The following is a 26,822-nucleotide window of genomic DNA, read 5'->3' on the forward strand; positions in this document are numbered from 1 at the left end:
ATTTATAATAATTGTATAATTTTTAAAAAACATATTCATAAATACAGATAGAAGTGAATTGTGTAAGTAATAAATAAAAAAAAAAAAACTGGTTTCATTTCAGGTTTCAAATATCAATTGGAAAATGATTATCAAATTACTTTCTAATTGAACCTCTAACCGATAAAGGATTAACAGCTGAACTCATTCTTCTTTTTTTCTTTCTCGGATGGGGAATATCATCAACATCAACTAATACTTCGTCGTCGTCGTCATCACTTACCTGAAGAACATCATCATCATCATCATCGTCATCGTCATCATAAAATCCATCTACATCACCAAGTCCTATGGACTCTTGTCTTGCCCGTCTCAGATCTCTCGAGTTTGCCGACCTATGTCCACCATTTCTTAAATTCTCCAAGTAATCTATACGAGCCCATATTTCTCCTTCCGTTCTTTGTGGTAACAAAATTGACAATTCTGCAAATGACAATTCCCGATTACGTCTATTAATCAATAACTCATCCTCCTCCATGGTCCATGGTATATCCAATTTCGGAATTGGGGTACCATGTTTTCTTTTAGTTTTGGTCCTTGACGGTGGCATACTTCGCCTTATCTTTTGCAATTTTTTATTACTAGCCTCTAATCTTTCCTTATCAAATTTGAATGGTTCTTCTTCCTTTTTATCTGCATTGTGTGGTATCACTACTGAACCAGACCGAGAAAAATAACCAATGTTGGAGCCAACTACACTACCACTTCTCAAACTAGGAAGTGTAGTTTGTTGACCACCAACAGAACCACTAATACTCGAGTGTCTAGAAGGCCCACTAATGCTTCCAGTACCACCAAATAGAACAGGCAAATGGGCTAAAGAATTGTTACCCAGTTGATGATGAGGTATATTCATTGATTTTGAAGGTAGTGAAGAGACCGATGCCCTACCCATTGACAGAATAGAACCTCTTTCGTCGGTGGTGATTTGTATTATTGAATTACTGCGTAGAGCAGAAATGTTGGCAACTCCAGAGATCGAACCTCGATGAGTAAAGTTTGTCCCCTTATCACCAGCAGAAGTTGAATTTCTGGGAGTTAGTGACGATGGAGTTGTTGGATGTGATTTGCTATGAGGTAAATTCATCGTTGGATCCACTGAAACATCACCATAGTATCCTCCATTACTATTACGATGGCCAGTCACTGAGCCAGTAGCACTTGACCGACGTCGATCTAGAGATCTATCTGATGCAGGAGATGCCTCATATTTATGAGCTAAATTCGGATTACCATTATGGTGGGTGCTACTTCCGTGTATCGTTGGTGATGTTAAGCCTTTAGGGGTAGCAGGACCTGAATTGGAAATATAAGATGGTGAATTGGATAAAGCATTCAAACCAGCCAACGCGGTCGAAATATTATTATCAAACCCTTGAAAAGTACCAGTTGTCATAGGATTATAAGTAAAGTTGTTGATTGTGCTATTACTAGGAGTATTCCCCTTTGCAGAATTATTTGCTGGACCATTATTCTTTGTTGTCTTTGAAGTATTCCCTGATTTGGTAGCTTTCTCCGTAGTTTTACTTGTTGAATCAGTTGTACTGTTGGAATTTTTAGTTGTGGCTTTTTTCTTCTTTGGTGCAGAATTCATGTTTGGATTCTGTTTAAACTGAGCCCCTAAAGCAGCAGCTGATTTTGGAGGATTCTTCAAATTTCCCGATTTCAATCTTCTCCATCTGAATTGACATGCATTTGGTGTTCTGTTGGTGAAATTACTAGCTATTTCTTTCCAACCCAATTTTTGGTTGTCTTTCAAGTGCATTAATAGTATATCATCTTCTGCGTCCCATGATGTTGGTGTACGGGAAGGGTTTTTTTGACTGGAAGATCCAGATTTTGATTCGGAAGTAGTACTTGTCTCTATCTCTGGTGAACTCATCTAAAATATTAATGAATACTCTTTGGTGGTTAAGTACTTTTTTTTTTTCCTTTTAAGTTCTGAAATAGAAATTAACAACTTTGAAAAAAAATGTCAACCAAAGAAAAAAAAAAAAAAAAAAAAAGAAAGAAAATTTAAACAAACTTTATGGGAATGTATCAATACTGGCTGAATCAAAGTATGAATATGATTAAACTTGTAGAAATATATAGATATATATATAAATCAAATATTATAATAATAATAAAAAAAAAAAGTTGAATAGTGTTTGGTATTGTAGTTCGTAAACCCTTTTACTGCATTCTGTTTTCAAGATGATCATCGACGGATTTGATTTAATATAAAATAATTATTATTATTACTCAGTCAGACAAAGACAAAAACGGGCCAAATCACCAAATACTGTTGGTGCATGGATGTACTAATTTTTTACGTTTGGTCATGTGACATACAAACTTGTATGCACAATATGCAGGACCCAAATAATTCCTTGAAACAACCATAACCCATAATAATAATAACTCACATGAATTCACAATAGAACAGTAATTGATTGTTTGTTAGCTGCTAGTAATAGTATAAGTTATAAATTATAGACATATACGCATATATACAATGGTATTGTTTTACTTGTAATGCTGTTTCTAAGTTTTATTAAATTGGTGAAACCGTTAAAAAAAAGACAATTTTGACGACAACAACAACAACGATGATGATGATGATGAATTTATTCTACTACCCCCTCTAATTTACCAACTTTGCCAGCCCAAATCTTTTCTGCTTCGACGATAGTGTTATTATTAGCCTTCATTTTATTCATAGTTTCAATGTATTCATCATATTCATCACTATCAAAAACAATACCACCCCCAGCTTGTAAATAGGCCACTCCATCTTTATACACCATGGTACGCAAGGCGATACATGTATCCATGGTTTTCCCATCGTACCCCCAATGGCCAACAGCACCAGCATAAACACCTCTTTTTTCCTTTTCCAATTCTGCAATTAACTCCATGGCCTTAACTTTAGGAGCTCCACTAACAGTCCCGGCAGGGAATATAGATCTAAATGCATCAAATCTTGTTTGATCTTCACGTAAAGTCCCACTAACTTCAGATACCAAATGCATGACGTGAGAAAATCTTTGAATAGTCAATAATTTATCAACTTTGTTAGTGGTTGGTTGACACACTCTATTCACATCATTTCTTGCTAAATCAACAAGCATAATATGTTCAGCTCTATCTTTCAAACTTGCTCGCAAAATCTCGGCATTTTCTTCATCCTCTTCATTTGTCTTACCACGAGGCATGGTACCGGCAATAGGATGTGTAACAATCCTTCCCTTAGTGTCTGATTGAACCAATAACTCAGGTGATGCACCAATGATTTGGAAATCCAATAAATCAATGTAAAACAAGTAAGGTGATGGATTGACTGTTCTCAAGTGTCTATAAATATTGAATGGATGTAATGAAGTTGGACGGGCAATTCTTTGTGAAGGTACTGCTTGAATAATGTCACCTTTCAAAATATGTTCTTTCAAAGTGGTAACATGTTTTTCGTAACCTTCTTGACCAATATTGGATGTGAAATTCTGTCCTAATTTAATTGGTCCTTGTTTGGGAGCAATTTCTTCATTAGATACATTTCTTAATAAAATTTTTTCAATTTTTTCAATGTTTTCCGTGGCTTGTTTATACAAATTCTCTATATCTTGATTTATTTTGTCGTTTATTTTAATGTTATAAATGATTTGAAATCTTTGGTACACATGGTCAAAAGCTACCACCAAATCACAAAACATTAAAACAGCCTCTGGTAATCCTAAAACATCTTTCATTGAACGTTTTGTTTTTGGTTCAAAATACTTGATACAATCATAAGATATATATCCAGTGGCACCTCCACTGAATTTAGGCAAACCTGGTAATGAAGCTTGTTTGTAATTAGACAATTCCTTTTCCAAAACGGTTATGGGATCGACATTACAAAATTCTTTAGCAAATTTTTTAGGATTATCACCGGTCTTGATGATTTTAGTAGGTTGTATCCCAATAAACGAGTATCTATCAATAGTGTCACCTTTAACGGAGGATTCAAAAAGAAATGATTCTGTTCTATTTGAATCATTTAAATTGGCCAATTTCAAATAAGCTTGATGAATAGTTATGTCATTATGTGGCACATATTTATATACTGGATAAACATTTGGACTTTCATTTGAAGATCTATTGGTATCAATAGTCTTCTTTAATGTTTCAATGGTTGGTTGTACAAATTGTGACTGCATGCCAATTTTTTTTTTTTTTTTTTTGGTTAGTTTGAATTCTATATCAACAAATTAAATTGTTAAGTTAAACATACCATCATTTCCTTCTTTGTTGTATAAACTGGACTGTTTTCAAAAATGACTCAACGACTGAAAATTTTTTTGGATGGTCCCCCCCTTGATAGTGCGAAATACTATTTTTGTGTGTCTCGTTAAATCGTAGATTTAAAAGCCGGTAAAAAAATGGGTAATCATCTAAACCAACACCAAATTTGAAATAACCAAATCATTAATAACTTGATGGTATAAGACAATAACAACAAGAGACACATATATCTAATTGTAATGAAATATAATAAATAAATCAGTGTATATATATACAAGAATACAATCTATAAATACCAAGTGGATCCGTAATTCTCATCTCTAAGTAAACATGTCCTATCAACTGCATTTACTTGCAAAACTTTATCACAAACTAATTTGTTACCAATATGTATGTCAGTATTTTCGGTCAATACATCAACTTCAATACCCAATTCCATACAAAAACATTTACAAACAACACCCAAATCATAATTGATTCCAACTAATGTAACAATACAATGGAAAACTTTTAATCCATTTCCTTCGTTAATATCAATTTGAACGTTTTCAAGCCATTTTAATGCTGAATATTTCCTCAAAATAGATTCTACCAACAATGAAATTTCATGACTTTGATGACAAGCTTCCATGTAAGACATCAATCTAGATTCTATCAATGGACCTTGCAATTGATAGCCGAAGGATTTCAAAAGGTTAAATTGCTGTACAGTTTTCAAATACCCTTTTTCCATACTCAAAGTTCTATTAAATAAAGCTTGTTGATAAAAGAGAAGTTGATACTGATTTATTATAGCTTCTTTTCTGGTGAAGATATCCACAATATTGACGTATCCATTCTTTAATCCTAATGGGAGGTTATTTCTTGGACTAGTAATAACATTATTTGGAGAAAGATAATTCTTTGATACAAAACTTGCTTGCAAAGATATATATCCATCTGAATTTTTGGCAAGGACACTGTGATGATAATTCTCTGAATCATATGGTGGAATCATTATGTTGTCATGGGTAACCATGACTTTATCCAGATCGTACATTGTCGGTTCTATGTCTTGACAGTGAAATAAAATTGGAATTCTGTGTTGAGTACAATATTCAGCTACTAATGCTCCAGTGAATATCTGTAATTCACGTAATATAAAGTTGCTATGAGTATGAGTGTGAGTCTTATCGACACCTATTTTTGAATTGTCAGAAATTAAAAATTCTTGTTGAGGATTAATTACTGCTGCTCCTAAATGTTCTCGCATTTTAAAAAATGTTTTCATAATACCATTAATGTAATTCAAATTATGAATATCACCTTTATTCAAATATGGTCTATCAGACAATCCCAGGGTTTGGTTTCGTCTTAATAATTTGAATAGTGATGTTTCTAATTTCCCTGATAAACATTTTTCTAAAAGATCTTTGTCAACAATTTTAACATTTAAATTTGAGATTGAATCAAAACTTATTGATATTTTATCAATAAAAGATTTGAAAGGTTCTGGTTCATAAGAATTGAATTCAAATGAAATAGTCATACATGTCACTTTTGAAGGATTTCGTTGTGATTTATTATTGTTTTGTAACAACTCGTCATCCCATAAATTTTCTGAATCTTCAGTTTCGTATTTATGAAACCTTTTCGATTCCTCAAATCTATTTGAAAATAACTTAGATTGAAATCCATTAATGAAATTGTTCATTTTAGATGATAATTCAGTAAATTTATTAAACATATTTTCCATCATAAAATCTCCTGGAGGTAAAACAGTGGTGATATCAGGAATATGAATATTTAACATATATTTTCTAGAATTTAAAGTTTCTAATGACACTGCAAATCTCGAACAATTCTCATTATCATCAATTGGTAATCCATAAACTATGTGATCACGATAATATTTCTTTTTGGTTCTTAAATGTTTAAATAAATCACTGTGTTCTCCACTCCATTGTTTATGCATTTGTAATTGGTTTAGGTCAGAACTTGATACATTTATTCTATCTGAACCCCCCACATCCACGATCCCCAGTGACAATATCACCTCGGTTGACTTGTCATAAATATTCAAATCCAAAAGTTTATTATATAAATCATTTGGTGTTTTACAATTTTCAAAAGAAGTTAACTTATTCAATTGTTTAATGATCGTATCATGTGGATAGACAATAGCAAATTTAATAACATCAAGTATATAGGCTAAATGTCTACCATCATAAACTTGTAAAAAATGACAAAGTTCATCACCTTTTCTACTTTTAAGTTGAACGAAAAATTTTTCTATCAACTCATGGGATTTTTCTGTATGTTCCATATATTGCATGAACTTTGATATAGATGCCCATATAGTACCTGGGGTAACAAAATAATTAGTAATTGTGTGAAAATTGTTTGAATGTCCTTGTAATACATTTGTTGATTTGTTGTTGATAAAATAATTGGGTACAATCCATTTAGGGGAGTTAACTAAACACCAATGAATACTAAATAATAAAACGCATTGATTATAGAATGACAGACCAATTTTTATTACCAAAGTTTCTTGGTATTTTATAGCATCTATTATGTCGATTAATGTCACATGGTTTGTTGAGTTTGTAGACACTTGTGAATATATTCGATCAAACATTGGTTCCAATGTTTTTTTAAGATCTAAAACATCATTGATAAAATTGTTAAGAAACTCAATAGCTCGTATTCTTTCCTTACATTTCTTATTGTGTCTAAACATCACAATCTGTTGTAAATTGATAAATTCAGGAAAGATTATTTGATACAAATGGAAATTGACTTTCGATGCCAGGACATCTAATAACTCATTATCATTTGTCAATACTAATAATTTATTATATCTTTCATCAAACCTTGAAAGTGCTTGTCTCACCACCAACCCCACTTTAGGTGTAAAATCTGGTCGAACTATTTCAACAATTGAACCTTCTACTGGGATATTGTTTTCATTTTGATCGATAATATCTTGAAAGTTTTGAGGAGGAGTAATAAACTGTTCAGTATTCTTATTCTTATTCTTGGGTCTTGCCTTTTGTTTATTATAATGGGAACAGGGATTTATGAAAACATTTTGATTATTATAATAATGTTTGAATCTTAAGTTGGAATTGAAATCATTGTTGGTGATCTCATCAATTTTACAAATTGAATTTTCATGAAAAAATGCCGTTGAAGATTTTGATGAATTTCGTCGTAGTGATAATGAAAAATATAATAATCTACAATTCCTTAAATTGTATCGTCTCCGTAGTAATGGTATGAGCATAACTTTTTACCCATATGACATGGGACTGTACTGATATAGAATGGATGGTATATTATAATTAAGTTTCAGAGATATCTGTTGCAAATTTTTTTTTTTTTTTTTTTGATGGTCGTTTGTTTAGTTTTCTTCTCCATTGCTTTTTGCGGGCAGGAGGAAATCGCCTAACAAATCAATGTTATATGAGTAAATTAAACACAATTTTAAACAGGGTTTTTTTACAGCTTTAAATTGTTACATTTATATCTTTTTTTTTTTTTATTTTTTTACTTTTTTACTTTTTCTTATACAATTCTATTTCCATCTTTGAACAATCACTGCATTTTTCAATTTAGCATCAGCAATTGTAATTTCATTACTTTCTTCTATTGGCTTGACTGGGAATGCATGACTTAAAGTGAATGATCTAGTAGGTTCAGAATTATATTCATGATTTCTAACAAATTCATAAACTTTAAGAATAGAATCTGATGAATTAAATTTATGCGATGTTTTTTTACCATTAGCAAATCTTATTTGAACTGTGGAGTCACCTTCACCTTCACCTTCATCTTCATCTTTCTCTTCATCTTTATCTTTACCGTTTGGTTTATTAATGTCAGGTTGAAAAGATGTTTCATTATTTACAAGTACTTCTCCAGGTACTGGTGAACCTAGTCTATGGCCTGTACCATGATAACCACCAATTTTTCTTTTAGGAGGTGACCAATCTTCATCAGTTTTCTTGTATACAGAAACATCAACATCTTGACCAAATTCAACATCCAAAATCGACATTGGAACTCTTCCTTGATTTAATTCTTGTAAAACATTGGAATTTCTTGGATCATCATATCTATGTAAAGGTCCATCACCTACTGTAAAACCTTGTTTCCAAAATGTGATTTCTCTAGTCACTTTACTAGGTTTAAATTTTTGAGAATTGGTGGTAGGATCTTCCACTATTTGACTTGGTTCATTCCCGTCACCTAATTTGAACCCTTTACCGGAGAATTTAATTGGTGACGGTTGATCATCTTGAGAAGCACTAGGTCTATCATCTGGTTGTTGCATTTGTTCTCTAGCTTTTTGGAAAATTTGATCAATTATTGATCTATCATTATCCTTATCTTTATTAGGATCTTCAACTTGCAACCCTGATTTTTCTCCTCCAGTAAAAAAATTGGTATTGGTTTTATCATCTTCTTCATCATCATCTTCATCATTCAAATCTCTAAATGTTTTAATACCGGAGCCTGTTGATTTAGAAGAAGAAAAAGATTTTTTGGTTTCTGATTTTTGAGATGGTTCGCTGTTGGCATAGAAATCTTCGACTGCTTCCACCAAATCATTATTGTTTCTCAGTAAATACTGTTCAGCAAGGTATGTAGAAGAATTGGTTATTGATACAAATTCAGCAATCAATTGGGAATCTGGATTACTTTCAGACATCTTTTATCTTTTTTTTTTTTTTTTAATTAAAAAAAAACAATCAAACACAAATAATTGTGAAGAAAATAATGAATGTAAGAACGTGTTAATTTCGGAATTCAACAAATAAAGTAATAAAATGATGGCAATATTCAAAACCTCCCCTTCCACAATTTATTTTATTTTATTTTTTTTTTTTTTTTTGGTTCATTACACACGACTTGTTCCAGTCAATCAGTTAGTGAATCTACTACATTCTCAACAACAACGATCTACAACACTATAAACAAACATTATTCTTTTTTTTTTTCTTTTTTTTTTTTGCTAATTTATTAGACTGTTTAATATCATTTTTAAAAAACTATATAAACAGTATATAAATATAAATATATATATATATATATATATAAAAGAACCGATGTTGAAATCCCAAATAATAAAGTACAAGTTTTGTATATATATAAAAAATAAAAAAAGAATATAATAAAGAAACATTTTCGGAAAAAAAAAAATCAAAAACAAAAAAAAACATCTCCAAATTATCACAATTAAAAAAATCAAAAAGAAGTTTCATATCAAATTGTCATCATAAAACATAAAAATAATAAAAAAAAAAACGAAAATTACATTAATGTTGAATAAAATGTAATTGAATACTAACCATGACTCAATAATTCAACATTTCAAGAATTGAAAATGCAAAATAATTAATGAATGTTTAAATCACATAAAGGATTAGATTAGATTAGATTAGATTAGTAAATTAGTATTTAGCTCTGAATTCTTTAGCAGCATCAACCATATTAGTCAATGATTCTTTAACTTCTGGCCAACCTCTAGTTTTCAAACCACAATCTGGGTTAACCCAAAATTTAGAAGCTGGATAAACTTTCAAGATTTCTTCAATTCTAGAAACAAATTCTTGTTTAGATGGAATTCTTGGTGAATGGATATCAAATAAACCTAAACCAATATGATTAGGATATTCAGAGAATTCTTGAATATAATTTGGATCATCTTTTTTAGAAAATTCAATAGAAACAACATCAGCATCTAAAGCTTTAATATGATTTGGATCTAAATCTGAATAACAGAAATGGGAATGAATTTGAGTAGAATTTTCAACACCAGAAGTGGCAACTCTAAATGATTGAGCAGCCCAATTCAAATAATCAGATCTTTCTTTACCAGCTCTTAATGGTAAACCTTCTCTAATAGCTGGTTCATCAACTTGAATAACAGTAATACCTGCACTTTCCAAATCATTGACTTCATCTCTTAAAGCTAAACCTAATTGTAAAGCTTGAATCTTACCAGAAACATCATCTCTTGGGAATGACCATCTCAAAATGGTAACTGGACCAGTCAACATACCTTTCATTGGTTTAGAAGTAATAGATTGAGCATAAACAGATTCTTTAACTGTCATAGCTTTTGGTCTAGAAACATCACCAACAATAATTGGTGGTCTAACATATCTAGAACCATAAGATTGAACCCAACCATTAGTGGTGAAAGCAAATCCATTCAATTGTTCACCAAAATATTGAACCATATCATTTCTTTCTGGTTCACCATGGACTAAAACATCCAAACCAATTTCTTCTTGAAATCTAACAACAGTTTCAATTTCTTTGTTAATAAAAGTTTCGTATTCTTCAGCAGTAATTTGACCTTTAGCAAATTTATTTCTATTGATTCTAATATCTTTAGTTTGTGGGAAAGAACCAATGGTGGTGGTTGGGAACAATGGCAAATTATATTTAGCCTTTTGTTCAGTTAATCTTTCTGGGAAAGCAGCTTTTCTAGTTGCCAAAGCTTCATTGATGGTAGTTAATCTTTCTTGAACTTTTGGATCATTGGTGATAGAAGATTCAGATCTAGCTTTAATGGAAGTAGCATTAGCTTGTAATTCTTTAGAAACATCTTCACCAGAAACATTTTTGGCAATAACAACAACTTCATCCAATTTTTGGGTAGCAAAAGAAAACCAGTCTTTAATAACACCATCTAATTTAGTTTCCGATTCCAAATCAACTGGAGTGTGTAACAATGAAGATGAAGTAGCAACAACAACTTTGTCTTTACCAACTTTTTCAATAGCTTTTTGAACCACTGAGGAAGCCTTGGCAAAATCAGTTTTCCAAATGTTTCTACCATCGACAACACCAACAGATAAAGTTTGATCATTTTTCAAAATAGAAGCAACTTGATCCAATTGATCTGGAACTCTGACAAAATCAAAATGGAATCCAGAAACTGGCAAGTTTTCAATGGCTTTCAAGTTTGGTCTAACATCACCAAAATAAGTAGTCAAGATTAATTCTGGAATATCATCATTAGAACCAACCAAAGCGTCATAAGCTTCTTTAAATTTAGATTGAACAATTTCTGGTAAATCCAAAACCAATACTGGTTCATCAATTTGAACTTGTTCAGCACCAGCTTCTTTCAATTTTTGCAACAATTCTTTATAAACTGGCAAGATTTTTGGTAATAAAGAAATTGGTTCCAAATCAAGGGAATCTTTATCAGCTTTACCTAAATATAAATAAGAAATTGGACCCAAAATAACTGGTCTAGTTTGAATACCTAAAGCTTTAGCTTCATTGAATTCATCAACGGGTTTAATACCAGCATCAGTGTTTAATTTAAATTCAGTAGAATGAGAAAATGTTGGTCTAACATAATGATAATTAGAATCAAACCATTTAACCATTTCTAAAGCAGTAACATCAACAGCAGCTTGAGTTTCAGTAGCTTTTTTTTGTAAACCTCTACCCATGGCAAATAAAACATCAATTGGAGCCAAATCAAATTTGGTGTATCTTTCTGGAATAGCATTAAATAATAAAGAAAGATCTAAAACTTGATCATAATAGGAGAAATCATTAGATGGAATAATATCAACACCAGCTTTTTGTTGTAATTTCCAATTATTTTCTCTCAATTCTTTACCTTTAGCTAACAATTCTTCAACGGTAGCTTTACCAGACCAATAAGCTTCAGTGATTTTTTTTAATTCTCTTTGACCACCAATACGTGGGAAACCTAATACAGAAGATTGAACCATTGTGATTATAAAAGTTTTTTTTTTTTTTTTGATTTGTGATAAAATCTTAATGAAAAGAAAAGAAGAAAAAAAGAAGAAAAGAAAATAAATGAAAAATTTCAAAAAGTGGAAGGGAAGGGAAAAGGGAAAGGAAGGATATTCAATTGATTTTATACAGAAAAAAAAAAAGTGTGGGAGTTGACAATGAAATGAACAAATCTTAAACGAGGGGGGGGAGCTACAAAGTGTGTGTGTGTGTGTGTGTGTGTGTGTGTGTGGGCGTGCCTGTATCCGGGATTGTCAAATTTTTGTTGGTTAAACAATCAGCCATCAGCAATCAACAATCAACAATCAACAATCAACGCATAGTTAAGATCTATTATAAAATTTGAGAAGAAGAAGAGAATTCATTTCAGTGTTGTTTTAGTGTAAAGTGGAAAAAAGAAAAAGTGAAAAATTTTTTTTGACTCTGAAAAATTTGATTTTGAAAAAAAAAAAATCAACAACAACAACAACAACGTGTAACTGGTTTATATGCAGAACGAGAAATATCAATCAATTAAACATTCCAACCAACTCAATTTTTGACGGCAAATTTGAAGTATCAAGTCTATAATATCTATACACATACACATACATATTTCACCAAATCAATTAATACCTCATGACCCACATTTAAAATGTGTCATCAATAATAGAAGTTGTCATTTATTTTATTTATTTATTTATTTCGGTGGGCAAATGAATTTTTTTGCTGGTTTTCCAAATTAGTATTAGTATTAAAATTAAATAGACCAAAAACCCGGTTGATGGTAGGAAGGGGGGCGGCGGGAGGAACATATCATTTCACGTGCACTGATTCAACAAAATCTTTTTCTTCTTCTACTTTTTTTTTTTTTGGTCTTACCAAAATTTTTTATTTTAAAGTGAATCATTTTTTGTGTGTGATGTTTTTCTGTCATCTTCCGTTAACGGGAAGGAGGGGGGGGGGGGGGATGGATGGATGGAGGATTAGACTATTTTTGTTTTTGTACTTGTTTTTTTGAATCGTGTAATTGAGTTCAAATTATAAATATATTATACAACGCAAGACACACACATATATATATATATATATATATATAAATTAATACCATCCCATGACTCCTTATCACTAATGATTTGTTTTACTAAGCAATTCTGGCAATAAAACTATTTTGATACTTTCTAGTAATCAATTTTCTTAATTCATCAAAAGTAAATATCATTAATCCAAATCCAAATCCAATTGCAATTGCAATTGCAATAAAATAATATAATATTCAACTGGGACTTGTGATATACCCAATAGCTCTTTGTATGACAGGGAATATATTTGATAATAAAATTGACAAATAAAACAAATAAAACAAATGGAACAACAAATATGATTTATGATTTTTTTTTTATTCTTTTTTAATATAGAATGTTGGAAAAAAAAAAAAAGAAAACTTAAATGTCTTGTTCTTAATGATAATAAAAAAGAAATATTTGTAAAATAATCAAATTAACAAAATAAATATGATGATGACATATTAAGCAAATTGGTTATATTAGGGGAGATATTTTTTGATTATAAGAACCAAAAGATAAATTAAAAAAAAAATCAAATTTCCAATCCATGAACGAGTTAAATTTTAAAAAAATGCCATTAAAAAATGCCATTAAAAATGATGTAAATGATATAAATGTATAAAATATATCAAGACAAAAATAACCATGAAATAAAAGTTTGAAATTAACTAAAATTTTCTCCAGTAAGTAATTACTCAAAGGTTTTTTTTTTTTTTTTTTATTTTTTTTTTGAATATCTTTATAATATTGTAATTCATCAATAGTTAATGGTTGTAAAAGTTCCATTTTCTTTCATTTATTCATTCTAAATTGACAATTATCAATTAATATATCGGGGGGGCACTTTTCACTAATAATAAGAAATTTTCATTATCTTCAAATCCAATTTCATTCCAAGTACTACTACTAGTACTACTACGACTGCTCAGGGAAGTTGTTGTTGTTGTTGTTGATTGTTGTTGATATTGATGATTTTTTTTCAATATCAATATTGTGAGAAATAGTTCTAAATACAGTTGGTAATATAGATCCAGGATCAACTATTTCACGTCTTTTTGGGAGGGGGGGGGGAGGAAATATTAGTAGTTTTATTTGTTGAAGAAGAATGACGAGAATGGAAAGAATATCTTCTTATTTTAGTTCTTCCTCTATGTTGTTGATCTTCCAATTCACATTCATCAACAAATTTGATGGTTTCTTCTTTATCTTGAAATTTTGAAATTGTATTTTCTGTATATGTTGATTCCATAATGATGAGTTCTGTTAGATTATTATGTGTTGAACAGGAATGGAAAATATATATATATATATATATATATATATAAGTTAAATCTACATAATTATTAGAAACTTAATCACTACTATTTATACTTTAACGGATTATGATTTACTGTTATCATTTTCTTCTTCTTCTCAAGACACCCACACCCACACAAGCATTAGCATTAGCATTAGCACCATTTCATCATTAATTAATTGTGAACAAATAAAGTAAAAGTAAAAGTAAAAGTATTGTGGTATGGATGTTGTTTTTGAGGGATTTATTTTTGTTTTGTTTTGTATGATGAAGTTGGAGAAGAAGATGGAGAAGAAGATTTGCTTTCAAATTCAATAATATGAATTGATTTAAATTGTAGATAATAATGAAAGGCTGCGAAAAAACAAAAAAAAAGAAGAAGCCAAATTAGACAAATTAGACAAATTAGACACGACAATAACCAACAACAACAACAACAACAAAAAAAAAAGGGTACAGAAAATCCCTCATGACACAAAATGACATAGACAGAGAGATAGACACATAGACACATAGACAGAGAGACAGAGAGAAAGAGACAAAATTTGCATTAACCATTGATATATTGTAATATTTCCTAGGATTTATGAAATTGTTCTTTATATCGATAAATCTGAGGTGTTCTAATTGTTTATAGATTTGAAGCGTAATTATCTGTAATATGCTGACAATAAATAAATAAATAATAATAATAGTAGTAAGGATGATTGATTGATTGATTGTTAAAAGAAAGAATATACAAAAGTATAATAATACCAAATATAAATTAGAAATAAACAAGGAGGATTCATCGAATTCTCTAAGTTGAAATTTGAAAAGACTGTACATGAAATTATTGCAGATCCTGTTTTATAACAATATCTATTACTAGACATTCTCATATGGGTAATACCCCATCCATCCATACTCAATGGAGAAACCAATTGAGTAATTTTCTAATTGAGTAATTTTCTAATTGAGTAATTGAGTAATGACGTAAATGTTGCAACTACGAAGAAAATTAGATTGTAGATTGTGTAGATTGTGTAGATTTGATGGTGTTTTATTTTCTTTTTGTTTTTTTTTGAGGGATTTTTATTTTTTAACAAATGAGATAATTGTTATCACCCAGTACACTCACACTCTCACTCACACATTAAGGAGGGAAATATTTACTTTGCCACATTCATTTAAAGGTACTTATTTACAGTTACTCGTTGATAGCAACAACAACAACAAACAACAATATTACGAGAATTTCGGAAATCAATTGATTTAGATTTTTCTTTTGCTGCTCTTTTTTAAATATCCCCAATTTTGCTGAAATGCTGAAATGCTGAAATGCTGAAAAAAAGCAGGGGTTTCAACTGTTTCCTCATTATATTTTTTTTTCTTTTTTTTTTCAGATTATATAATTTCTATTTCCCATTTATTTATTTATTTAATTAATTAATTAATTAAATTAATAGAGATGATGATTGTTGTTAATAAAACTTAATTGATTTATTAAGAAGAATAATTTAAAACGGAACTCACAACCCAACCATCCCCAAACAATTTCAAATTTTTGCAACTTAAATCCACAATCAAACAAATACACACGACCTTCTTTCATCAGAAAAAAGAAAATTTTTTTTTTTTTTTTTCTTCTTCTTCATCATCATCAACATTTAATTGGTATATATATATATACACACACACACACAAACACTTGAACACAACAATAATCTAAGATATTGCAACTATTTAATTATTTCTTCCTCTTTTCTAAAACAAACCATAATTACAACCAAACCAATGACATCTTATAAATCATCATTTTTACAATTGGCTCTTGATTCTCAAGCATTAAAATTTGGTAAATTCACTCTTAAATCTGGACGTGAATCACCATATTTTTTCAATTTAGGATTATTTAATACTGGTAAACTTTTATCTAATTTAGCTACTGCTTATGCTGAAGCAATAATTGCTTCAAAATTAAAATTTGATATTTTATTTGGTCCTGCTTATAAAGGAATTCCTTTAACTGCTATAACTGTTGTTAAATTAGCAGAATTAGATCCAATAAATTATGGTAATATTGGTTATTCATTTAATAGAAAAGAAAAAAAAGATCATGGAGAAGGTGGATCAATTGTTGGATATAATTTAAAAAATAAAAAAATTTTAATTATTGATGATGTAATTACTGCTGGAACTGCTATTAATGAAGCATTTGAAATTATTAATAATGAAAAAGGTCAAGTTGTAGGTTGTATTATTGCTTTAGATAGACAAGAAACTACTACTACTACTACCGGTTCAACTAAATCTGCTACACAAGTTGTTTCTGAAAAATATCAAATTCCAGTTTTATCAATTGTTAATCTAGGTGAAATTATAAGTATCTTGAATGGTAAAATTAATGATGAAGATTTAAAATCTATTGAACAATATAGAAGTAAATATGGTGCTTAAAGAGAAATAACATTAAAGATAAATCATCATCATATATATATATATATATATTATAGATTATATTATAGTTTGATAAAACAAAAAAAAACCTATTTAACCTATTTAACCTCTTATTTTCATTACTTTTTTTTTTGGAAGTTTTGGAACATTTGATTTACCAATAATAGGAGGTTCAGGTTCTGGATCATAAATATGTTTTGTCATTGGATGTTTTAATGTTAAATTTGAATGTATAGGTACTATAGTATTCATTTTAAATCCTTTTACTTTAGGTATTTCTTCAGGTTGGAAATCATTACTATTATTATTACTACTATTAAATTCTGGTGGATAAGGAATCCCATTATTTTTAGGTTCAATTGATTCTAAAGTTGTTGGATTTTCATTTAAATATTCACAAATAACATTAAATAAAATTCTTTTCGTTGATAATTTTGAATTTAATAATTTCCCATTATCAAAAACTGCTTTAAATAATACTTTTACTCTACCAGGATTACCAAAATCTTGTGGATGAGTTTTATCTAATTCTAAAAATACTGGTAAACCAAGTTTTTTACATGCATCAGAAATAGTTGTTGCTAATGGATTTTCTACTGCTTTATCAATACTAACTCTTCTACCTTGTTTATGAGAACGATTTATATCAAAATAACATGGATATATAATTTGAAATTGATTAAATTGTTCTTTTTCTTGAGGTGTAAATGAATTAGGATCAATTATTCCATTTCTATTAGATGATGGTTTTTGTGAAAGTTGATTTTGGATTTGGATTTGATTTAAAGGAATATTGTTGGGAAACAAAGGTGGTTCTATATTTAAATTTGAATCTAAATCTTGAGAACGTACAATTGTTGGTTGTGGACGTTTTGGAGCTATTGGTGTAGTCAAATTTGGATCAAATTCAGCAATATCCATATCCATATTGTCAATGTCATCATCATCATCAACTTCTTCTAATATTGGTCGTTTATTACTTGACATTGTATAATAATTGTATATGGGATCAAATATAACAGTTGGGTGTTTGTTTTTCTTTCAGCCTATGGAAGTTTATCTTATTGTTGAATAAAAGGGAAAAAGGAAAAAAAAAATTTTTGATGAAAGACAAAAAAAAAAAAAAAGAATTCCACGTATAGTCACGTGATACAATTTTGCCTCACACACAAATATTGGTTGTATTTACACTACTAACTACTAACTACTTCGGAAATGGAAATGGAAATGGAAAATCATAAAAGAAAAAAAAAATTCTCAATTTAAATCCGAAATAAGATTAATCAAAATTAATCTAAAAAAAAAAAAAAACTTCTCAACTGGAAAACTGTGGATGTCAGATAAATATTATACATTTATCTAAATTTCTTTTCTTGCTAATTTATAACTCCTCTTTCCTCTTCTTGGTAGTGATAACAACAACGACGACCAAATATCTAAAACTAATTTTTCTTTCTTTCTTAAATTTAAATTAAAAGCCATAGTTCTTAGAAAGAAGAAAAAATAAAAAAAAAAAAAAGAAAATGGAAGAAATATTTAAATTAACAATGGATGAACCAATTGAAAACTCAACTCATATTTCATCAACATCTCAAATACTACAAGATTGTTTACTGATTATAGAATCACCATCTTATGATTCTTATAAACCTTCTAATTCAAATAATTCATTAACAACAACAACAACTACAACAACAAGAAGAATAAAAAATAATTATAGTGATCATCCTGATATATTATATTTTCAAAAAATCAAACAAAAAAATCATTTTAAATTTCATAAATCAAAATTTCAAACTAAATGGAATATTGATAAAGTTAATAGTTCCAAAATGAATTCTAATTTTGATCCTTATGATTTAAATTCACTTTTATTAAGATTGAAATCATTTAATTCTTTAAATTGGAAATCAATAAATAATTCTTCAATAAATGAATTAAAATGTGCTATTAATGGATGGAAATGTGTATCATTTGGAATAAATCAAATTGAAACTGAAACAGAAACTAAAAATCATTTATTATGTACTTATTGTAACCAACAATTGATTTTAAAATTTGAAGATAATGAAGATAATAAAGTTCATACTAATATGATTGAATCACCTTTTGATTTTAATGTTTTAAATGGGAAAGAAATATTTAATGATGAATCATTTCAAAAAAAATTAATTGAATTATATATAAAACAAATTGAAAATATTGGTCATGATATTAATTGTTTATGGAAAAATTTTGAAACTCCAATTGATCAAATTTATTATTTAAAACATTATTTACCTAATACTAATCAATTTTTAATTGAACAATATTGTAAAAATTTAAAAAATTTAATTGATAATATATTAATTTTACAAGAATATTCAGATTGTTTAAAAACTGATTTGCAAATTATTAATAATAATAATAATAATAATAATAATAATAATGATTTTGATGAATTTATTCATATTTCTAATGAATGGTTAATGGCAAAATTTTTCCCTGATAATAAAGAAAATTTCATTATTGGATTGACTTATAATAATATATTACCTTGTTGGATATATCAATTAGCATTATATGGTTGGAGTTTAAATGTTCAAAATTATGCTAAAGATGTTATATTAGTAATGAGTTGTAATATGTGTAATCAAAGAATATTTTTAAATTCTCATAATCATAATCATAATCATGATCATGATCATTATGAAGAATGTATGATATCAACACAATTGAAATTATCCCTGTCAAAAATTTTAACTCCAGTGAAATATCCCATGTCAAATATTGGAAATGATAATACTGAATTTGATACAATAATAGAATCATCAAAATTTGATCCTCAAATTCAACATAAACCTTGGTGTGCTTATTTACATAATAATTTACCAATATATTTTTATCAAATGTTAATAAAATCAAAAAATAATATAGGTCCTATTGGAGATTATATTTATAATGGGAATTTAATGGATATGGATATGAATATGGATATAAATATAAATAATACATCAATTGATTCAAATCAACTATTAACTAAAAAAAGAAAAAATAGTTTTAATGTTAATGAAAATTTAGAAAGATTAAATAAACTACGGAAATTATATTTAATAGATGAATAGAATAAATAAATTTCTTATAATTCTCATAATAATATTACTATGGAACTCAAGTAATAGTAGTAGTAGTAGTAGTAGTAAAAACTCATTTTATAAGTGGTTGACTAAAATCTAGAATTTCAATAAACGTTTCACCTTCTTCTTCATTAATAATTCTTTGAACTGCTGCCACACATCTTTTATAATCAAATCTAACTTGCCATATACCACCAGTTACATCATTTAATAAATCTCGAGCAAAAGTTCCTCGTTCAACATCCCATAATTTCAACATTTTTTCACTCCCACTAACAACTCGTAATCCATCATGTTCAAAACATGTAATAGCAGCTCCATGTCCCTTTAATTTACTTTTTAATTCACCAGTTTTAGGATTCCAAATTCTTAATGTTGCATCAGCTGCAGCACTAACTAAAACATCATCAACTAAATCTAATAAACCAACTAATGAAGAATGTCCTATTAATACTTGTTTTAATTCACCAGTTTCAAAATTCCAAACATTAATATTAGAATCCATTGATCCTGAAAAACATGTTTTCGATTGGAAATCCATTGCTGTAGAATATACTCTATCTTGATGTCCTTGTAAAACATGTTTACAATGACCATTATCTAATAAATCCCATACTCTAACAGTAGAATCATAAGATCCTGAAATTATAATATTCCCATATCCAGAAATTGAACGTACCGATTGAGTATGACCAGATAATACTGCAATCAAATAAGGATTATCAAATTCACCATCAAATGTTTCAGAAATATTTTCCAATTCATTTACTAATGGTAATTTCCAAACATGAATATTATGATCACGAGACCCTGTAATCAATAATGGATATTCAGGGAATATAATATCTTCTCCATTTTGATTTTTTCCTATAATTGTAGGATGAATTATATCTAAACATCTAATTGTTGAAGTATGACCTCTAAAAATATGAGTACATTGACCTGTTTTCATATTCCATACTCGTACGGTACGATCAGTTGAACCAGTCACCAAAGTATCCCCAGTATATTTTAATGCCCATACACCTCCTTCATGACCTTCTAAAACTCTCATTAATTGTCCAGTTTGAGTACTATATATTAGTATACATTTATCATCAACTCCAGTAACAATTTTTTCATCATCATGTTGTAAACATGTAACAACTTTATTCCCATGTCCTGATACACTAATTCTTTGAGGTTTATAATTTGAATCCATCCATCTATTAATAATTATTTTTCTTTTTTTATATAAAATTTGAGCAGAATTAATTTCTGATAATGTAGACCATTCTTGTAATAATTTTTGATGAGAATTTTGTAATTCATATTCAATTACACCATCATCAGTAATTAATTTATCTTTTTTCAATAATTTAATCCAAATATCAGGATTATTAATAATTTCAAACCATTTTTTACACACTTGTGATAATGATAATAATGTCTTATAATCAAGATAAGATAATATTTTCATGGTTACTTCAAAAGGTACATTACTCAAAATATCTCGTTTCAAAGAATCATATATCAAACCATTAAAAGTACTCAAAGTTGAACGAGTAGTGGTTTGTAATAACTTAAATACAAGATGATTTCGATTTGTTTCACTCAAAAATCCCGATAATTTCTCAACTAAATCAACAAGTTCAAATTGAGTACTAGGTTCATTACTCATTATATTTTCTATAGTGTCAAGATTTACTTTCCCCTGTAAGGAATCTGGTGTGGTTACATGTTCATTTTCGGTATCCAGTTGAATAGGTGATGCACTAGGTGAAGGTAACGGTAATTGTTGAATAGGATCTTCTTCAATATCAGATATTGGGGTATGACTAGGAGAATTCATAGCATTAGGAGTTCTTGGATGTCGTGAATGTTGGTCAGAAAAAGAAGTTGAATTGTTGACACCACCAGAAGTTGTATTTGAGTTATTTGTGGTGACAGCAGATATACTACCAGGAGATTCGATTTGAAAAGAAACGTCTTTAGCACCCACTCCTGCACTTGCTAAAGACGTTTCGTTAGGTGCAGTTAATCTTCTTTTCGGAGGTGGGTGAACTAATCCATTTGTTCGATATGAGTGCAAATGAGCAGTTGATGACACTTGACTTTGACAATCTGTATCTGATGAAGCTGTGTCATCACATGAAGGTAAACTTTTTTGATCATAGATATCATCGTCACCAGCATTTCGTTTCCGATTATTCTCTCGATGTGGATGGGTTGGTGGTGCCGTCACCGCAGAAGGTTGTTGAGATACTTTATCTATCGTTGATAGTGATAGTTTTTGATACTCTTTATGTAACCAAATATCAGATATCTTTCCATTTGGGTTGGATAATTTGTATTCAAATTTGGCCGTCTCCTCACTCAAAGGATATTTGAATAATTTCGATTTCTTATCCATGATATGGTGTCGTTAAAAAAAAAAAAAAAAGATATCAGATCCTGTTATCAATAATACTAATAATAAACAAAAACAGTGATATTATTAACAAAATATTCAAACAAGTAAACAAACACTTTCGTCGATATCAAAAAAAAAAAGTAATTCCTAATATTACTTTATCAACTTCAATGAGATATACACCAAATTTTTTTTAAATGATGCCTTGCTCAAATATAATATAACTTTTGTTGTTGGCTGCCCAAGATCTTGCTATGATAAACCAAAAAAAACCAACAGGAACTTTTCTATCTTCAAGTATACTTTGATGAATTTAGGACGTAACAAATACACAAAACAAACCAAAAAAAAAAAAAAAGAAAGACAAAAACTCCAGTTCGTTATATACAAAGTTTCAAGAATATGTGTACGTGTATGTGTATGATGATGATGATGTATAATTTAGATTTAAATAATGAATAAAATCTTTTTGATGGTATATGTATATTCGATTGTTGTTTTATTCTGTAAAGTGTTTATCGTTAAAAAATTTGTTGGGGTTTGGGTTTGCAAAGATGTTTAGTTTAGTTAATGTAAAAGAGAGAGAGAGAGAAAAAAGAAAAAAAAAATGAAAACGAAAACGAAAAAAAAAAGAAAAAGGGAATGTTAGTGTACTCTTGCAACAAAATTTTTCTTTCTGTTTTTTTTTTTTTATTCTCCATCTACTTCTCTAACTACGTACCAACACAAACTGGTAGATTTTTATTTCATTTCATTAACTTCTGATTTGTAAATATATTTTCACATCTTCTTATGGAGATTTATTACACCTCTTTACCAGTGTTAAGAGTACAATTATTTATTCATCTTACTAAGATAACTACTTTACAGAAAGATTAGAAATGTAATTGTTGTAGTTTCTCTTAGTAAATTACACACATAATTGTTTCTATTATTGCTAATTATATTATATACTGAACGCTAATACTCCCAACCACCAATATAATATTTCTATTTTAAATTACCAATCGATTGATGTATCAGGAAGACCTAGAGCAAATTCTTCTAGTATTATCATTATCTCTAAACAAACATTATATATATATATATATATATCAAAAAAAAAAAAAACAATCTAAACAAGACTCTATTTATTCAATATTTTTAATAAAAATACCTGGTTCTCCAGGTACAGCATTTTCCATTATCTTACCCTTGAAATTGAGCTCAATATTGTCTTCACCACTAATGATATTCTTCCCCTTGGTTTCACCGTTATTGAAACTAAGAATCTCTAATTTCTCAACTTTAAGAGAGTATGGGGCACTCTTGACAATTTCAACAACATTTTTCAATGTTTCAATTTCATCAAAAGTCAATTTTCTGTTGAAAACAGTATCAGCATCTTCTGTTGCTAATCTAGTTTTGATTTGGTGGATATATGGCATACCACGTTTCATATCTTTACCAACTTTTTGTCTTATAGCATTATTATCATCCAACTTATTTTGTTCAAATAATTCTCTAACAATTTCAATATAGTTATCTTGCCATTCTGGGAAAGTGTTGGAGACCAAAACTGTCAAGCTAATTGGTTTTGATCCATCAACATCAGATTTTCCTTTCTTCTTTTTCAAAGCTTGACCTTCCGCTTCACGTATAGATCTCGTAAGACTTCTGACATATTCCAGGGCATCAAGAATAGCTTTGGAAACAGGTTTGGTTGCTCTTGGAAATTTGCTAGTTTGGACACTTCCATCTTTACTTAAAACTTCTCTGTAAAGGTATTCGGCAAAATGAGGAGCAATTGGTGCCAACATCAATGCTTGGTATTCAATATATTTCAAAACGAGATCCCTGTGCATACCAATTCCTGTTGTGTTTACACTTTCTCTGTAAATATCTCTAGCAATTTGGAAATCAAACAATCCAGATTTCAATGCTTGCTTGTAGTTACTCAAAGTATATTGTTGGTAAGTCTTTTCAATCAAATCATTCATTTCGTTTTCAAAAGCAGCATCAAAAAACGAGTCATAATCACCAGTTCTTAATTTGTCTTGGTTTTTAACTTCTTCTTCACACCAATCTTTCAATGTGGTTAATCTCAAGATTGCCGCATTGGCATTGGCTTCATCAAAATTGGCATCTTCAACAGTGTCACCTGCATCAGCCATAGCAATCCTAGAGGCATCAGCTCCGAATTTTTCAATGATTTGTTCCAAAGTCATAAAGTTACCAGTCGACTTAGACATTTTAGCATTGTTCAACAACAAATGTCCATTGGCTCTAACCCCTCTTGGCCAAAATCTTTTTGGGAACAATGCAACATGAGTGTAAATGAAGAATGTCAAATGATTTGGAATTAAATCTTTTCCTGACACTCTAACATCTAATGGGTAAAAATATTCAAACTCTCTTCTCATTTCTTTCAATTGTTCTTTTGGAATATCAGTTTCAACATTATCACGACGAGTAAAAATGTAATCAAATACTTCATCAGTCATTTGTTCCGGCTTGATATTAAATTTACCTGGGGTTTTACCATAGTAATCAGAATGCAAGAAACGATCAATAGTATAATATGCCATATAGACAGTAGAATCAGATAAAGATTCCACCAAATATTGAGGATCCCAAGGCAATTTAGTACCCAAACCAAATTTTCTCGTAACAGCCCAGTTCTTCATCCAGGCCAAAACACCTTCAAAACCATGTCTAGTTTCCTTGGAGTATGTTTCCATATTTTTAAGACATTCCAAAGCTTCACCCAACCATACTTCTTCACCATAATCAATATACCATTGATCTTCCAATGATACACAACAATCATCACCAGATCTAGAAATAACTTGCGATTCTGGTTCATTATAAACAAAAGCAAGTCCTTCATCAATCAAGTCCTGCTTAACTTTAGGCTTAGCATCTTCAACTTTATCACCTTTATATTTACCAATAAGCATGGTACCATTGTAAAAACCTTCTTTGTAAGCCAATTCTTTGGCATTGGCCAATTGCACAGAATCTTTTGGTGATTGTATCTTCAAATCATTGACCAAAAACTCAGCACATTTATCACCATATTTTTCGGTATGAACAATAGGAACAATTTCTGTTTGAACCCAGTCCTTTTCAATTCCATAATATTCTGGTTTATTGGCCAAGTCTCTTGTGGTAACAAAATCATCTGGAGAATCTGATGGAACACAAGTGACTACACCAGTACCTTTGGTTGCAAGAACAGTCTCCATAGGCAAAACTCTCAAATTTTTGTTGACGGCATATGGAGCATCAATCTTAGATCCAATTAATACCTTACCATTGATAGTAAAAAGTGGTTTATAATATCCTCTTTTTGGTGTCAAATTTTGGAAAGACATATTCTTAAAGGCACGCTCAGTGGTAATGAAATAGTTACCATTACCAGCATCAAAAACACCATAATCAATTTTTGGGCTCACAAAACAACATGTTTGACCATACATGGTTTCTGGTCTTAAAGTTGCTGCAACCAAATAAATCTTGTTCTCCTTTACATCAAGATTCTCATTTTTGAAAAGCTCTTGGGCTTGTGGTGCAACATCTGTCAATCTGATTTTTATACCAACATATTCTTGTGGACCAACACCTTCACCGGATTGTCTATCATGATCCAAACAAGCTTGACCATCCTTTTCAGAATAAATGGTATATCTCTCACCAAACTTGATTTTACCAACGTCTCTCAATCTATTAATTTGCCATCTAACAAATGCATCATAATAAGGATTAGCATCGGTTGTAATCATAGAACGTCTCCAATCAACTCTTGCTCCAAAAGCAGTTACATCTTTTTGACACAATGGTGGGAAAAACTCTAACCAGTAGTCGGTGTTAGCAAACTTGGCCACTTCTTCTCTTGGAATTCCCAATTGCATCATGATCTCAAATTGAAATTTAGATCTACCTTGTTTGGCTGCAGCCTTGGATTTTTTGGAAGTGAATTTAGTGACATCTTCTCTTTTTGATTGGGTTTTGACTGGTTGTTGGGTTTCTTCTACATCTTCATCATCAACAGGTGCTTTCGAAAAATCAGATCCAAATAATTCAATTTCTCTTTTAATTTTATCAGCAGCTGCTTTAATTGGCATACCAGTACAGTGGAAACCCAAAGGGAATAATGCTCTTTTACCATTCATTCTTTGAAACCCGGTTGCAAATTCAACTTTAGATAATGTAAAGGCATGACCAGCGTGCAAAACACCATTCATGTAGGGATAAGCCATTGTGGCAAAAAATTTGGGATGTTCTTCTTGAACTTGTTCAACATCTTCAATAGGACATTCTTCAAAAGTAGGGGCATCAACTTCAAAAACTTTTTCTTCTGCCCATACTTTTTGATATTTCTTTTCGATATCAATTAAGGCATCTCTACGAAATGTCTTTTCAAAAGTAACAGGACCACTCATGATTTTATGTTTGGTTGGAAACAAAAGTGGATT

The 26,822-nt window shown here is 29.7% G+C and overlaps 10 protein-coding genes and 1 pseudogene across 10 annotated transcripts, besides 2 other annotated features; 2 read left to right on the forward strand and 9 right to left on the reverse strand. All coding sequences in view use genetic code 12, as the record gives it.

The window, feature by feature from the left end:
* Positions 1-136: 136 nt before the first annotated feature.
* On the reverse strand, positions 137-1,921 carry CD36_26540 (disrupter of telomere silencing homologue, putative; the record flags this gene model as incomplete). Its single annotated transcript, XM_002421703.1, has 1 exon — positions 137-1,921. The coding sequence occupies one exon, from the start codon at positions 1,919-1,921 to the stop codon at positions 137-139; it is 1,785 nt and encodes a 594-aa protein (XP_002421748.1).
* A 727-nt stretch (positions 1,922-2,648) lies between these two features.
* Positions 2,649-4,217, reverse strand: CD36_26550 (anthranilate synthase component, putative; the record flags this gene model as incomplete). Its single annotated transcript, XM_002421704.1, has 1 exon — positions 2,649-4,217. One exon carries the CDS (start codon positions 4,215-4,217, stop codon positions 2,649-2,651), a length of 1,569 nt encoding a protein of 522 aa, XP_002421749.1.
* A 371-nt stretch (positions 4,218-4,588) lies between these two features.
* Positions 4,589-7,570, reverse strand: CD36_26560 (conserved hypothetical protein; the record flags this gene model as incomplete). The annotated part of the gene is made up of 1 exon (XM_002421705.1): positions 4,589-7,570. One exon carries the CDS (start codon positions 7,568-7,570, stop codon positions 4,589-4,591), a length of 2,982 nt encoding a protein of 993 aa, XP_002421750.1.
* Positions 7,571-7,861: 291 nt separating this feature from the next.
* Positions 7,862-8,998, reverse strand: CD36_26570 (UBX domain-containing protein, putative; the record flags this gene model as incomplete). The annotated part of the gene is made up of 1 exon (XM_002421706.1): positions 7,862-8,998. The coding sequence occupies one exon, from the start codon at positions 8,996-8,998 to the stop codon at positions 7,862-7,864; it is 1,137 nt and encodes a 378-aa protein (XP_002421751.1).
* A 742-nt stretch (positions 8,999-9,740) lies between these two features.
* CD36_26580 (cobalamin-independent methionine synthase, putative) lies at positions 9,741-12,050 on the reverse strand (the record flags this gene model as incomplete). Its single annotated transcript, XM_002421707.1, has 1 exon — positions 9,741-12,050. The coding sequence occupies one exon, from the start codon at positions 12,048-12,050 to the stop codon at positions 9,741-9,743; it is 2,310 nt and encodes a 769-aa protein (XP_002421752.1).
* Positions 12,051-13,201: 1,151 nt separating this feature from the next.
* ACU1 lies at positions 13,202-14,370 on the reverse strand (annotated as a pseudogene).
* Positions 13,202-14,370: a sequence feature (appears to be a fusion of C. albicans orf19.2552 adn orf19.2553; these genes were originally merged into one gene, prior to the assembly changes in late 2008).
* Positions 14,371-15,032: 662 nt separating this feature from the next.
* Positions 15,033-15,275: a mobile genetic element.
* A 919-nt stretch (positions 15,276-16,194) lies between these two features.
* CD36_26620 (orotate phosphoribosyltransferase, putative) lies at positions 16,195-16,857 on the forward strand (the record flags this gene model as incomplete). Its single annotated transcript, XM_002421708.1, has 1 exon — positions 16,195-16,857. The coding sequence occupies one exon, from the start codon at positions 16,195-16,197 to the stop codon at positions 16,855-16,857; it is 663 nt and encodes a 220-aa protein (XP_002421753.1).
* Positions 16,858-16,959: 102 nt separating this feature from the next.
* Positions 16,960-17,844, reverse strand: CD36_26630 (signal recognition particle subunit sec65 homologue, putative; the record flags this gene model as incomplete). Its single annotated transcript, XM_002421709.1, has 1 exon — positions 16,960-17,844. The coding sequence occupies one exon, from the start codon at positions 17,842-17,844 to the stop codon at positions 16,960-16,962; it is 885 nt and encodes a 294-aa protein (XP_002421754.1).
* Positions 17,845-18,380: 536 nt separating this feature from the next.
* Positions 18,381-19,961, forward strand: CD36_26640 (conserved hypothetical protein; the record flags this gene model as incomplete). The annotated part of the gene is made up of 1 exon (XM_002421710.1): positions 18,381-19,961. The coding sequence occupies one exon, from the start codon at positions 18,381-18,383 to the stop codon at positions 19,959-19,961; it is 1,581 nt and encodes a 526-aa protein (XP_002421755.1).
* Positions 19,962-20,043: 82 nt separating this feature from the next.
* Positions 20,044-22,365, reverse strand: CD36_26650 (cell division control protein 4 homologue, putative; the record flags this gene model as incomplete). Its single annotated transcript, XM_002421711.1, has 1 exon — positions 20,044-22,365. The coding sequence occupies one exon, from the start codon at positions 22,363-22,365 to the stop codon at positions 20,044-20,046; it is 2,322 nt and encodes a 773-aa protein (XP_002421756.1).
* A 1,130-nt stretch (positions 22,366-23,495) lies between these two features.
* Positions 23,496-26,789, reverse strand: CDC60 (cytosolic leucyl-tRNA synthetase, putative; the record flags this gene model as incomplete). The annotated part of the gene is made up of 1 exon (XM_002421712.1): positions 23,496-26,789. The coding sequence occupies one exon, from the start codon at positions 26,787-26,789 to the stop codon at positions 23,496-23,498; it is 3,294 nt and encodes a 1,097-aa protein (XP_002421757.1).
* Positions 26,790-26,822: the final 33 nt, after the last annotated feature.

The sequence above is a fragment of the Candida dubliniensis genome, chromosome R (assembly GCF_000026945.1).
Source record: "Candida dubliniensis CD36 chromosome R, complete sequence".
NCBI classification, from domain to species: Eukaryota; Fungi; Ascomycota; class Pichiomycetes; order Serinales; family Debaryomycetaceae; genus Candida; species Candida dubliniensis.